The sequence below is a fragment of the Chanodichthys erythropterus genome, chromosome 21 (genome assembly GCF_024489055.1).
Source record: "Chanodichthys erythropterus isolate Z2021 chromosome 21, ASM2448905v1, whole genome shotgun sequence".
NCBI lineage: Eukaryota > Metazoa > Chordata > Actinopteri > Cypriniformes > Xenocyprididae > Chanodichthys > Chanodichthys erythropterus.
In genome coordinates this window covers 10,317,906-10,332,089 of record NC_090241.1, presented here as the reverse complement: position 1 = coordinate 10,332,089, position 14,184 = coordinate 10,317,906, and the positions used below count along the sequence as shown (strand labels likewise).

The 14,184-nt window shown below is 35.5% G+C and overlaps 2 protein-coding genes across 3 annotated transcripts; both read right to left on the bottom strand.

The window, feature by feature from the left end:
• Window positions 1-69: 69 nt before the first annotated feature.
• Window positions 70-7,608, bottom strand: lrrc41 (leucine rich repeat containing 41). 2 transcript variants are annotated; one of them, XM_067373307.1, is made up of 10 exons: window positions 7,502-7,608; window positions 6,178-6,264; window positions 5,279-5,349; window positions 3,315-4,017; window positions 2,963-3,190; window positions 2,091-2,237; window positions 1,084-1,182; window positions 874-1,002; window positions 378-450; window positions 70-292 (listed from the first exon to the last, which is right to left on the bottom strand). In XM_067373307.1, the coding sequence occupies exons 1-10, from the start codon at window positions 7,524-7,526 to the stop codon at window positions 73-75; spliced, it is 1,782 nt and encodes a 593-aa protein (XP_067229408.1). In that variant the 5' UTR covers window positions 7,527-7,608; the 3' UTR covers window positions 70-72. The 2 variants fall into 2 exon arrangements, with proteins under 2 accessions (XP_067229408.1, XP_067229407.1); XM_067373306.1 differs by lacking the exon at window positions 7,502-7,608 and adding an exon at window positions 6,375-6,992.
• An 8-nt stretch (window positions 7,609-7,616) lies between these two features.
• uqcrh (ubiquinol-cytochrome c reductase hinge protein) lies at window positions 7,617-13,829 on the bottom strand. Its single transcript, XM_067373308.1, has 4 exons — window positions 13,693-13,829; window positions 13,347-13,385; window positions 9,456-9,617; window positions 7,617-7,944 (listed from the first exon to the last, which is right to left on the bottom strand). Exons 1-4 carry the CDS (start codon window positions 13,735-13,737, stop codon window positions 7,912-7,914), a joined length of 279 nt encoding a protein of 92 aa, XP_067229409.1. The 5' UTR covers window positions 13,738-13,829; the 3' UTR covers window positions 7,617-7,911.
• Window positions 13,830-14,184: the final 355 nt, after the last annotated feature.

Genomic DNA, 14,184 nt, shown 5'->3' with positions numbered 1-14,184 from the left:
GTTTCTTAGTCACATTTGCGTGATCTTTTTCCCCACGTGGAAATGTCTTTCAAAAGGCAGCTAAAAAGTTTGTCACATCACACTGACGTGATCGGCCATAGTGGACCTAGAGTCCCAGTCATCTGTTAATATGTTACAGTATGGGATGAGCTTTCGCAGAGCTTGACCTTTGACCTCAGGGTCGCGATCCAGTGGATTAAAGCGCAGGTCCAGTGTTAGTCGCTGAACCGGCCTGAATGTTTCCAGCAGCTGTGCAAACTCCAGAAGTTCAGCAGGAAGAATGAAATTAGAGCTGTAAGAAAGCAGACATTACATTTATTTAACAACGTTTTTATGGTGTAAACATGCATGGAAGATACTGCAACAACCAGTATTACCTAAGGTCCAATTTTGTGATTTTGCTGGGATTGCATCCTGAGAATAAGTTGGCGATCTCTATGGCGCTTGTTGCTGGAAGAAGAAAAACAAGTTTAATCATATTTTTTTCCCCCATTTATGAAACAAAATTAATAACTTGACTTAGACAATCAACATATTTCAAGTCTGTTGGTCACACAAAGCTACATGATCCTTCAGAAATCATTCTAATATGTTGATTTGCTGCTCAAGAAACATTTCACATTAATAATAATGTTGAAAACGGTTCTGCTGTGTATTTTTGGGGAAACTGATCCTTTTTTTTTTTAAGATTCTTTGATGAATAGAAAGTTCAAAGTAGCAGCATTTAAAAAAAAAAAAAAATGTAAAATTATAAATGTCTTTGTCACTTTTGGCCAATTTAATGCATCCTTGCTCAATAAAAGTATTTATTAAAAATAATAACACTGACCCCAAACCTTTGAGTAGCAGTGTATATAGTGAGTTCGGTCTTACCCAGTCGATTCTGGGCCAGCATCAGGCTCTGGAGGGACGAGATCCCTTTCAGTGCTTCAACAAATGGCACCAGGAAGTCCTTCTTTACTGTACACTTATCCAGCAGCCTACAGTCTTTCAAGGACAGCTCTGAGATTCAAACAACATTACAAGCATTAGTCTTTCATTTTAAGACTCAGGCTAGCTTTTTTTTTCTGTATTACACCATACCTTCTAACACAGAATATTCCAGAAAATGAAGAATCTCCTGGTGATAGTCAGCTAGGTTTATGTCTTCCAGCTTTAATACCTTGAGTAATGGATTAGATCCTATGAAGGGGAAAAAAGAGACATGTTTCATGTTAACATGAATCAACTGTACAAAACGAAAACTAGTTTGTAGCTTAATAGCGTTTAGTCAGGAAAAACATTTTGTAATACAATGAAATAATTCATATTGAAACATTACAAAAGACAAACAAAAGTCACTTGTATCAGGTAAAAGTAGTATTTTTTTCATTATTAAACTGGTATGACAGTCTCTTCATTACCTCAGAAATACATTTGTTTGGCCTCTGTTTTTGTGAATAAGATGGTGCTCAACTGTATTGAATGTGCACTTGTAGTGTACTTCAAATCAGTATATTCCTCTAAAAAAAATTGTACTTGCAAATAACATTATATTAATGAAATAAAAGGCCACTGAAGTGTGCTATCATGTGTGCGATACACGACATACAGTCAAAAGTTTGGACACATTGCTATTTAAATGGTTACACTTTACAATAAGGTTTCATTTTTTAACATCAGTTAACTACATTAGTTAATATGAAACAAGTGAAAATACTTCTAAAGCATTTATTAATCTTAGTTAATGTTAATTTCAACATTTACTAATAAATTATTGAAATCAAAGGTTGCATCTGTTAATATAATTAATAGACATGAACAAACAATGAACAGTTGTATTTTTAACTAACATTAACAAAGATTTATAAATATAACAAATGTATTGCTCATTGTTAGTTAATGCATTAACTAATGTTAACTAATACATTAGTTAACTAATTTGTAAAGTGCTACCGTTTAAACTAATACATTTTCATTTAATTGCAATTAACATGCATAAGTGTCTGAAAACATTAAATTAAATTCACAGTTAAGTATTTTCTTTTAACATATTATTTCTGTAATAGGTAGTCACAAGAGTAGGAGTAGCTGATTATTTGTTGGAGTACCTGCTAATGTGTGAAAAAATTGTCGTGACAGATGGATTCCGGTCATATGAAGGCTGTTGAGTTTAGGAGCCCACGTCAGGGCTGGCAGGAAACACTTGACTGTCATTGGACCAGTGGATTTGACTGACAGCTTTTCCAGGCAGAGCACTGTAAATTACAAAGACAAAAACAAAATTATATAAGTTTCAGATTGATAATTATTGATGGACCAAATGAAACTTTTTTTTCAGCTATAATCAGTTAAGAGTGATGACATTGACAGTGTTATTTTAGTATTTTTATATTATATTTTAGTTTAAGGTTTTAGTAGTTGTTTTTTTTTATACATTTTTTATAGCAGGTTCAACACTTTTTGAGGGTAAGCAAAAACTCTCCATTTTTGGGTGTCCTTTTAAATAAGATTCTGCTCCTGAGAAGAGGGCAGCGTTTCAAGAGCTCCTGTTAGCAGCACTGATTACCTCAGACTCACTGAAAATGTCCAGCCTTTTATGTTCAAACCAGAGTCGGACAATGATGGAGACACTCAGAAAGAAGTGACAACATGTAGAATGCAACAGGATGTTTCTGAATGTGTAGTAGATTAATTTATGTAGCTGATGTGGAGTTAACTATCTTAAGTCATTGATTAACATATTCTGTCATGATAATCTATAAATCGCTCATGTGGGAACTGTTGTAAGAATACTACAGGGCCAGAGAATATATGCTGCATGAAGATAGAGCAGGTATAGTTTAAATTATAACTTATGTTGCTTTTATGACATGCTATTGCATTTGTGTTACGTACTGTATTGCAATAACATGGCCTCACCCCGTTTGTTGCGTGTTCTTGGGGGCAGGGTTTATGTGAATTTTAGGGTTAGTGATGTCACCTTTGTTTTCAGTGAAATGCGGCTGATGTCTCCATGCGTTTCTGTCGGCAGGTGGGCAGATCTCCAGAGAAAGGCTCAGTAGGGTCGGACATGCTCTCAACACGCTGATCAAGTGTGTGTGACCGCAAATGTGACTTATACTGATATCTGTGAGAGAGCAGCCAGGGTTCAGGAACAACCGTCTGAGAGACTCCACCAACACTGACATCTCCTCCTCATGAATGAGCCCTGCACAGACAAACACAGATCCAATATACAGTATGTGTATACATCTACAGTCAAAGCAAAATGTATTCAGACACCTTGAACATTTCATTCATTAATAAAGTTTATTCACTATATAGTGACTTACAGTCGCTGTGAAGATGTAGTGTGCGAAGACACAACCATGTAGGCAGGATATGTGACACCGTGGTCAGGATTTCACATTTGGACACTTCAAAATCAAGCGAGTGGATCTGACCTTCAGGGCAGTGGTCAGCAGAGCTGCTAAAGGACGAAAACTCGCTGCACAAAACCTCTGGATTTTCCTCCATGTCTAAAGCAAGACGTTTGGCTGAGGGTTCCTCCAGCTCTCCATCATCCACTACTGAACGATGGCCATCAGCTTGGGACGTCTCTGGTGCGGTGGACACTGATAACCCACCCTGAGGACCCCTGCGCCTGGACATGAGCCAGCTCAGAAAAGATGAATCTGGATTTCTTCTCAGAACCACTTCTCTGACAGACCCGTGGTCCAGGAGCCGGTGGAGAACAAACAACACGTATTTCCGTCCGTGTTTGAATAGAGCTTTCGCATCCAGTAATTTGAGGGACGTCACTCCTTTTTCTAAGGTGCTCAGGATGGGACGCAGGTCCCTGGATGCGAGCCTGCAGATGTTTTTGGTTGACGTGTGGAGAGAGAGGACTCTGACGTGCTTTACAGTCATGGAGAGAATGGAAGAATCGCTGAGGTTGGAAAGGTACGATCCTCCTCGTCTGACCTGGGTGAACATGACCATGTGAAAGAGCCTTTCCAAACATCGCTGCTTCCAGTCCTGATTGGGCGGTGCAGACTGAAAAAATAGTGAATCAGATTTCAGGTTCGGTGCACTTGCTCACAACATGGGTCTCATGGAGACCAAGGTTTGAATAAAATAAAAAGGTCAATATAAAGGAATTTGACTTGGTAGTTTGCTCTAAAAATCCAGAATAAAATAACCAAATAAAATAAAATAATGAAATGAAGTGAAGTGAAATAATAAAGGTCTATATAAGGAGTGACTTGGTAGTTTGCTCTAAAAATAAAATAAAAATAATACGCAAAATAAATAAATAAAATAAATGTTTATTGGCCATGTAAGTTGTACGGAAGAGGATTAGGGCAAAGCAATAATAAAAAAATAAAACCATCTCGAGATTAAAGTTGTTCAATTTCGAGAAAAAAAAAATCGAAATAAAATGTTGAGAATAAACTCGTTAAATTTCGAGAAAAAAGTCGAGATAAAATGTTGAGAATAAAGTCATTAAGTTACGAGAACAAATTTGTTAAATTATGAGAAAAATGACGTTAAATTTCGAAAAAAAAAAAAAAAAAAAAAAAAAAAAATAGAAATAAAATGTTGAGAATAAAGTCATTAAATTACGAGAAAAAAGTTGTTAAATTACGAAAACAAATTTGTTAAATTATGAGAAAAATGTCGTTAAATTTCGAGAAAAAAAAAATTTAAATAAAATGTTGATAATAAAGTCATTAAATTACGAGAAAAACCTCGTTAAATTTCGAGAAAAAGTCGAGATAAAATGTTGAGGATAAAGTCATTAAATTATGAGAATAAAGTCATTAAATTACGAGAAAAAAGTCGTTAAATTATGAGAACAAATTCGTAATTTAACAAATTTGTTCTTGTAATTTAACAACTTTTTTCTCATAATTTAATGACTTTATTCTCAACATTTTCTCGACTTTTTTCTCAAAATGTAACATTTTTCTCATAATTTAATGTATTTGTTCTTTTAATTTAACAACTTTTTTCTTGTAATTTAATGACTTTATTCTCAACATTTTATCTCGACTTTATTCTCGAAATTTAACGAGTTTTTTCTCAAAATTTAACAACTTGAATCTTGAGATGGTTTTATCTTTTTATTATTGTTTGCCCTAATCCTCTTCCGTAAAGTTGCCCTTATAAGGTTAAAATAAAAATAGAAAATAAAATAAAGATAAATAAAATAAAGGATTACCATGCTGAATACATGTACTTATAAGGAATCTGACATCACACATGATTGACAGTCATGATGAATTCAGCAGTGATGATCATATGAAGAACAAACCTTTGCTCTCCAGCGCCACGTCTGATCCAGATCTCTCCATATTTTCGCCCAAATTACGGAGGTGGAGATTCCTGAAATGAAATAAATCAGGTTTTAGCGTTACATGCAATATTTGAACATTACAAGCTATATTTGAACATTTTAATTCAAAAGAATCCATTTTCTAAATGAAATAAGATAACATGACAGGTTTAAAAAACAAAACACGGATTTCCAATCTTTTCACCAAGAAAGGAGAATGTTATTATCATCACACACAATTTCAAAAAAGTTGAAGGAAATTATCAGATCTAATAAATGTTAGATGAAACAGTCATATAAAGTTTTATCTGTACATAAAAGTGCCCCTAACTGAAGAATCACTAAATCTTATGTTTAGATCATACACATGCATACACTGCCGGCCAAAAAAAGTCGCTGTTTGGATTTAAATAATCATCACTGCAATAATGATCCAGTCATAGACTCTTAAGCATTTGAATATGTTTCTAACATGTTAACGTTATATGTTTGGCAACAGTTCTTCTAGGCCTAATTGATGGAGTGTGTATTTTTTAATTTCTGAATCAACCATGTAGAAAAACACATCATGGCCATTTTCCAGGATGACAAAGCCAAGATTCATCAGCACTGAAAAATGATTTTTACACATGAATTGGCACCGGACCTTTAATTCAGTGAAAGTATTTGTGATGTGCTGGAGTAACTTTACAGAGTGCTCACCTCTTGCATTTTCAATACAAGAAATTGATGTAAATAACATCCCAACATTCATTTCCATGAAGAGCTGCATACATTTTGGCAATGCAATAACATTATGTGCATCTGAATCAGAGAACACACACTGTGTGATCCATCAGATGCTCTTCATCCAGCTATGAATGAATGAATGATTGTACCTTTTGTGGCAGCAGCAGTTTCGATCCTGTCCAGATAGTAAACGTTTAAATGTGGCATTAAGTCTTTCAGGAGAGAGACAGGCAGATCTAGATCAAGAAAAATAGAAATATTATAAATGTTCACGTCTGTTAAATTACATATTAAGTCTTGATTGTGTATTGACAAGAAAATCATTTTTGCTATAAGGAAAACTCACTCAAAACCTTTCTTTCTAATACATCGATGTTTTGAGCAACTTTCACGATACACATTTGCACTAACGAGCTTCCATCTGGAATTCCCATTTTTGCACAAAAGACCAGCTGAAGTGTTTTCTTAGAGCCGAGCGTGTGGTCAAAACATTTCAACTGTTGTGCTTCCGTCATGTGTTTCGGAAATAAAATGTATTGGAAGGAAATATCGGACTGAAATGTAGTAGTTGCTTCAGGGGGCGCTTGTCGGCTCAGAGAGCTGATTATTTCATTAAGATGCATTCAATCTTAATCTTTTCCCCCCGCTTATTTATTATATTTTTAAACTACAAAGTATAACCTTTTAAACTTATACACTCAAATAATTAATAGCTGATATGCAAATGTAAAACTGCTCACATTTAGCTCTATAAAATTATTTTTATAAAATCTTTTTTTCAGTAATCACACATGACTGAGATTGGGCCAATCCGCCCAGCGTACAGAAAAGAAACAGTTATCACGTGATAACATATTTTTATATATCTTCAAACTAAAAATACTCAATAAAGACACAATTGTACTGCTAAGTCCCGCCGGTTAAAACAAAATTATTTCATGTTAAATTCCATTCTATCTGCTCAAATTCTATGCAAAGAACGCACCAGTTGGCTCATCGACTTCTAACTTCCGGGCGCTGGTGTAGCCAATGAAACACGCCGTAAGAAACTAGTGATACAGGCCCCGCCCTTCAAAAAAGCTATCACTGATTGATTACATAATACAAGAAAGTATTTCTTTCGTTACATTTAACAACTGTAAGTTTGTAAATGGGAAACTAATTATTGTCCCTTTGATTAAGCATAACAGACCTCTGTTAGATCATTTTTATTTACTCCTCTATGAAAAATTACATTCTCAAGTGCATTGTATCCACTTTGCTATTGATTTTCCCTTTGTTTTGCAAAACAAAATAGTAATATTCTTCAAATGCACAACAAAGCATGTGAAGACTTTTAAAAGGGCAAAGCAGAGCCATCTAAAAGTTATTAAATTACACATACTGCGAGAATATACGAATGTTCCCTCTCCAGTTAAGCACAAGCACATTATGAACAATCTACTTCACCTATAATGTTACTTAATGCTTTACCTGCTTTCATTTTATCTCTACACATACAGGTCTACTGTATTCTGTTGATGTTTCTTTGCTGCTGCGCTCCTTACACTGAAAAAAAAACTCCCAACATCCGAGTTATGGCAATAAAGTACTGCATACAGCAGTTGTCTTTTGTTCTTTATTGTTTTATGTTATTTGACATTAGCAACAAACCCAAATTCTGTGTCAACATCACCTCTTCACAGATGACAAATGATCAGTTATTCCAAGTGAGAGATGAAAACAGAGTACAGTTATTAACACTTCAGTCACAACTCGGCAAAATGGACGAATTGAAGAATCGGTTACAGGGAATTGTTGAATCTAGGACAAAAATCACATCTTGTATAAATAACCGAGCACTGTATTTCTATAAGCAGACATCCATCTATAAACAGCTCCATTTATTTGATTGACTGGAAGACCTTGTGGGCCACCTGTAGAAAACAAGAACAGAAGAACAAGATATAATGACCAATAATGTTCACAAATTATTTGAAACAGTCCATTCAAGAACTAAAAAAATTTGTTTTTTTTTCACAGGGGAAATTGGTGGGAAAAAAAGGCATCTGTAATAAAAATGGATGCTGCTGAAATCGGGGAAGAAAGTGTTTTTTTTTTTTTCCACCATCATAAATTATGAGCGCCTCATGTTCTCTTGCGATCGGATGCTGGTGTTTGTGAACGCAACCATGTGAGATGCTTCTGGGAGGGAACTGACCCTTTGCAAAGACCCGCCCCCCTTAGTTACTGTTGCTTTGTCCGTTCACTCTCATGCCGTCACTCCACACAGAGTGAAAAATACATCGCGGAGCAAAGAGGATACTGACAACACGTTGTCAGACAAGACAGAGCAGGTTACTTATGATATTAAACAAAGTCCCAGCTTTCAAATTGTGTAGTTTAAGAAATTCCAACAATAAAAAACATTTTGTGGCTCTTTAAAGGGTTAGTTCACCCAAAAATGAAAATTCTGTCATTTATTACTTACCCTGAAGACCTTCATTGATCTTTGGAACACAAATTAAGATATTTCAGTTGAAATCCGATGGCTCAGTGAGGCCTGCATAAGGAGCAATGACACTTCCTCTCTCAAGATCCATCTCGTCCTTTTATAATATTAATATTGAACCATTGAACGAACATGAAATGATTTAGATGTGTTTTTAGTACCTTTATGGATATTGAGAGAGGAAGTGTCCATGCTCCCTATGGAGGCCTGACAGAGCCATCGTATTTCAACTAAAATATCTTAATTTGTGTTCCAAAGATCAACAAAGGTCTTATGGGTGTGAAACGACATGAGGGTAAGTAATAAATGACAGAATTTTCATTTTTGGCTGAACTAACCCTTTAATGTGTCGTGACAGATTGCTGTAGCACCTCAGTTCAAACGGCTCCTGAACAGATCATCTCTTCCTACTAGATAATTTATAGCATCAAATAAACATGAATGAAGGAATGAGGAATGTTGTTTCAAACGTGGAAAGACGTCAGTACACATCATTTTTCAAGTTTAAATCCACTGAGGTTAATTGAACCTCCTGACTGCTTTATCGGACAAAATTGTGGATTTGGCGTTCTGATTGGTTAGATCGCTTGTCAATCAAACTCAATTTAATCGGTTAATGTGTTTTTGTCTTCTTATCAGATAAAACAGGTATATGCCTCAATTGAGAATGTATGTGTATCTTGGCATTTTTTCTATTCAGAGTTTTATTTTTATGCAATAACCCACATATTAGATCAAATATTTCAGCAATCATCCTTCTTCAGAGAATCATTCTTCCTTTAGAAAGTACAGCATAATTCACTGCTCTAGGCACCCCAAAAAACTGTTAAGCGCAGTGATTTTATCTTTTTGGATTTATGCAAAAACCCAAAATGCACATAAAATGGGTGGCTAGAAACATAGCTAATGACATCTAACAGCCACAAGCACTCTTACACAGTGGTCGCGAGCATGCAGGAAATCAAAGAGCTCCTCTGTGCAGTCTTCTGTTGTCTCTGAGCGCGAACCGACCCGGGACTCGCACGACTCCAGCCGCTCGCGTGCGTGAACGCAATGCTCCGTCTGCTCACACTTCTCCCTTAGAGTCTCCAGAGGGTCCTGCAGAGCAAATATGAAATAATATTCTTCATCAAACTTGGTAGGCACAGACTACAAGACATTATGAAGACATACATCAAATTGTGTATACCAGTGGTTCTCAAACTTTTTTCCCAGTGGGCCGCACAATGGTCCAAATGAAAGTCTCACGGTCCGCATATAATTTACATATGACGTCACCAATACAAACCAATCAGATTTAATGTTATCGTATTAGCAAATACTATTATTATACCTAGATGTTGCACACAATAAATAACGAATAAAAACTAACTTACTGACATTAGCTTTACAATTAATTAATAGTAATGCTCAATGAACACACAAACTGTATAAATCACTTTAAGTTGCTATTTAATTCTGTATGACTTTATGACTTTCTTCAACAGCATCGCAATAGTCACCAAACAATCACATAAACACCTTAATAGGCAAATGTTACTCAGCTCTTTTTACAAACAACACTGAGCGCATTGTAGGCTAATTACAATCTCTGACGATATCAAGCATTCTGTCATGTCGCAATCCCTCGCGCAGCATCGGATCCGCGAGCGCGCGCAGAGTTGGACTCATTCCAGCCGCAGGTGCACTGATGCGGTTATTTTTACTGATTTAAAATACATCAAACAAACACATCGATTTCACAGTTCAGTCTTTTGAAATTGTAGGTTTTGCTTGTCAAGTAGCCTAGTTTACTACTACAGAGCAAACAGGAAGGCCGTCCATCTCGCTCAACTGATTCTTCCATTCTTCTTACCTTCGATGCTGACTCTTCTTGTTTGCATTGTGTTCCTTCATTGTATGTTCCTCTTTTTTTTCTCCTCTAATAACAAATTTGACCATTTTTGACCAGGCTTAAATTTACAAAATTAATGGCTACTGTTTGAATTCTTCCTAAGCGCGCACTTGTGTTTGTTTCGTTAACTGAGTGATTGCGTCATTAGCCTACATTGCCTGATGTCTGAAAATAATAAATGCTCACCAAAATTATTTTATATGACAAATAAAGCATTATAGCTCATTTATATTTATTTAATTGACTTTAATTTAAATTTTAAAACAAAAATAAATTGTATGCTATAATTTTTTTATTTTTTTTTTAAATTTTGATCGGCATATCGCGAGCCGCATTTACATTCGTGACGGGCCGCAGGTTGAGAACCACTGCTCCACACCCATTCAAACGCTTGCTGCAGTGAAGTGTCGCGTTGCGCGACTCGCGCCCAATTACACTCACTGGATGTCATGGCAACTGAATCATCGAGGAAAACTTTAAATATCTCGCCTTCGCTTTAATTTCTGACCATCTCCAAAAAGACATAAAACACTAAACAAATGATTCTGGCATGCGTTTATCAAAGTAGGGAATCCAGACTTTTAATCCCTTAACACAATTACTGCTGTTGAAATACGAAATTGAGGCGGGTCCGGATTGAATTCCCTCCGGGTCCGGATCCGGACCGGAGTCCGGACTTTGAGAAGTGCTGGTGTATACCATCTAGAGACAAGCCAAGGTTGACTTTTATTAGATATGAGACATAATCAGGGATGGGCAGTATGTATTTCAAATACAAAATAGTATTTTGTAATTTGTATTTGATAGGGTTGATGAAAATGGATTTGAATTTTGTATCAAAATTTAAAATACTGTAAAATACTTTAAAGAAATCTACATGATGACATCATAAAAGTGCGGCCTCTGACTGGTGCTTACTTAATAGTTTGCCCAGACTTGTTGAGTTCAGAACAGATGTTTTGGCATTCGCTTTAATAGCCTAGGCTAAATAGCTTACCAATTTACATAATGTTGTTGAAAACTATTATACCGAGCAGCATATTTATATATATTTATGATTAATTAGTGCTATGAATACAATACATCAGTTGTCTTCTTATGAATGACTTGTTTGTCATTGAGTCAGTGTTGCTGATGCAAAGTAGGCCCTTCATTACCAAACACCAAGTAACTAAATTAGGATACAATTATAAGTAATTTGCTAACTGTTAAAAATTAAACTGTTGGTTACTTTAAAACTAACCTTCATCTGGGACATCACATGTGAATATTTGAAGACACAATATGTACATTTTGCCACTAGAGGTCGCTTATTTGGTCGCTTATCCTTGTTTTTGTGGAATGTTTTGTCTTCATGTCTACAGCCAGTGGAAAAGAATCAAGATGGGACAGAAATCATGTTTATGGATGATATTATTAACGTTACTGTAGTATGAAGCAGAGCAGGACTGAGTGATGTTGGAGCTGAACGAGGCTGCTGGAGAGATTGATAATGAGAGACGAACGCGACATATCTCGAGAGCAGCGGAACTTTTATTGTTAGAAGTTTTAACACTAAAACATTTTAGTGTTAAAAGTTGTTATAGTGCTACTCTGAGTTCGCTCGGCAGCTGCTATGAGACACTTTTTGCAAACTACAGTAAGCTAGATCGATAGTCATGGTACTCGCGGTAAATCAAGAAAACAAGATTTAAATGAGAAGCTATATAACATGATTAGTTTTCTTTGGTGTTTCCATGGTTTCTACAAAATAAAACTAGAAATCGAGGGTAACACGGGTATGATGTCATTGATAGGCGACGCACGGACACGGTCCATGTCCTGGTTAAAATTACTTATTTCTCTGGATTTAAACATTCTTGGAAACATTTGGAATAATCTAAGTACACAAGTCAACAAAATATACAGCATTGTTCTAGTGGTTTTTGGATATTTTAATCCAAAAATCCTACTGTACATGTTGTGCCTTTAACTGGTTGCATATGTCAGAGAGAAGCTATCAAGCATTGTTTACTTAATCAAGTGTAATGAGTGAGTCAGTGTAATGGTGAAGGGATAAATCAAATAGGCTAATTGATGGAAGGTTTGCAATGAAATTTCATGCTCCCTTGTAAAAGTATTTTTTAGTATTTTTTAAAATACAAACATACAGTAGTTTATTTTGATAAATGGTGTGGCGGCTGTATTTTGTAGTTTATTTTGATACACTTAAAATGAAGGTATTTGGTATTTTATTTTAAAAATACATTTTGATGTATTTTTGCTCAACCCTGGACATAATGTTCTTTATCTTTGGACTGCAATATCCAAAGTGAATAGCAGTTGGTACAAGGACACGAAAAATGTAAGGAGACATGTCAGATTTCTTTAGGTTACGATAGAGGGCGCTATAACCTCTACATGTGTGTGTTCTCCACACATACCTTTTTACAGTCTATGACACATACACTGGACTCTTGAAACTTATGCTTACAGTACTTGTTATTTCTTTTTATTTTGGTGGTGTAACGATCGGTGCTGCATTTCTCAAAAGCACAGCAAGGCTAAATTGATCGTTAAGAGCACTGGTGGCAATCGTTTTACGATCAACTGAAGACTTACGATGCTTTAGGGAAACGCAGCCCTGGACATTACTTGACAGTTTTCATGAGATTCACCTGAATAATAATTTTTAAATCATCTTTAAATGACTAACTAGAGTAATTAATGATAACTAATTTATTAAAAGTGACTTGCAGTACACCGATTACTGAGATAACCTGAGGTCTTGAACAAGGGCACAATAGTGAAAGTTGGTGGAATTCTATCTATCACACACTTTAAAGCAATTGGTAAATAATAGTAATTCATTTTAATGGATTTGGACATAATGTAAAAATATAATATTCCTCAGAAAGTTATGTATTATATATTATAATATATAAGAGACATACCACCATTTCCTCCTCCTCTTCTTCTTCCTCCTCCTCCTCCTGAGCACAACAAAGTATAGCAATAGGTTACATATACGTGCATATATACATGAATAGTATGAAAATAAAAATAGTATATAAGATGCCTAGGATGAGAGTGTTTACACATACAAGAATAAAGTAAAATCTCGCGCAACAGTTTAGACAGCAGAAACATACAATAATAGTACGTTATACACATAAGAATCAACCTATAACGTTAGATTAGGCTCGGCCACATAAACTAGAGCGTTTCGACCTAAAGAGGCTTCTTTACTCCCCTAAATGACATTTAAACCAATTATCAAAACAATATATGCTAATATACCTCCTCTGGCTCTCCGTTCATGATCATTTTGTCTTCGAAAACCATGATTTCAGCTCAGTTTTCCTGAAGTGACCCTCTGTAGACTGGGATATGAGCCGATGGAGGACAGCGTGACACTTTCCGGAAGTTGTAAGTGCTTAAAGACGTTCATGCAAAGAAAGACGTCCACCTCTGTCAACTTCCGGTTCAGCTGTATATAAGCGTAATTCGTGTCATGCAACCACCAATATTTGTATTTAATTATGTATTCGACACTTCCATTGAATTAAGTGTAATTTTAGCGAGAGACGTATGTACTATGACATACTTTTCACATTTAAATACTGCTAGTGTTGATCTGCATTACACTGTAAATGCTTTTGGTGACATCTGTTGGCTTGGAGTATACATGCCAGTTGAACCAAATACAAGATAAAGAAATAAAAACAAGATAAATATTAAATGTTTAAATGCATGTTACATATGACATGCCACCTATATGCACATAAGGAT

Excerpts from the sequence above, each read along its gene's own strand:
- uqcrh (XM_067373308.1), bottom strand. The coding sequence starts at position 13,737 with ATGGTTTTCGAAGACAAAATGATCATGAACGGAGAGCCAGAGGAG. Across the intron at positions 13,386-13,692 it reads TGAACGGAGAGCCAGAGGAG|GAGGAGGAGGAGGAAGAAGA; the intron begins GTATATTAGCAT and ends TGTTGTGCTCAG. Across the intron at positions 7,945-9,455 it reads TGCATGCTCGCGACCACTGT|GTGGCCCACAAGGTCTTCCA; the intron begins GTAAGAGTGCTT and ends TGTTTTCTACAG.
- lrrc41 (XM_067373306.1), bottom strand. The coding sequence starts at position 6,651 with ATGCATCTTAATGAAATAATCAGCTCTCTGAGCCGACAAGCGCCCCCT. Across the intron at positions 5,350-6,177 it reads AACTGCTGCTGCCACAAAAG|GAATCTCCACCTCCGTAATT; the intron begins GTACAATCATTC and ends ATTTCATTTCAG. Across the intron at positions 3,191-3,314 it reads ACTACATCTTCACAGCGACT|GGCTCATTCATGAGGAGGAG; the intron begins GTAAGTCACTAT and ends TTGTCTGTGCAG.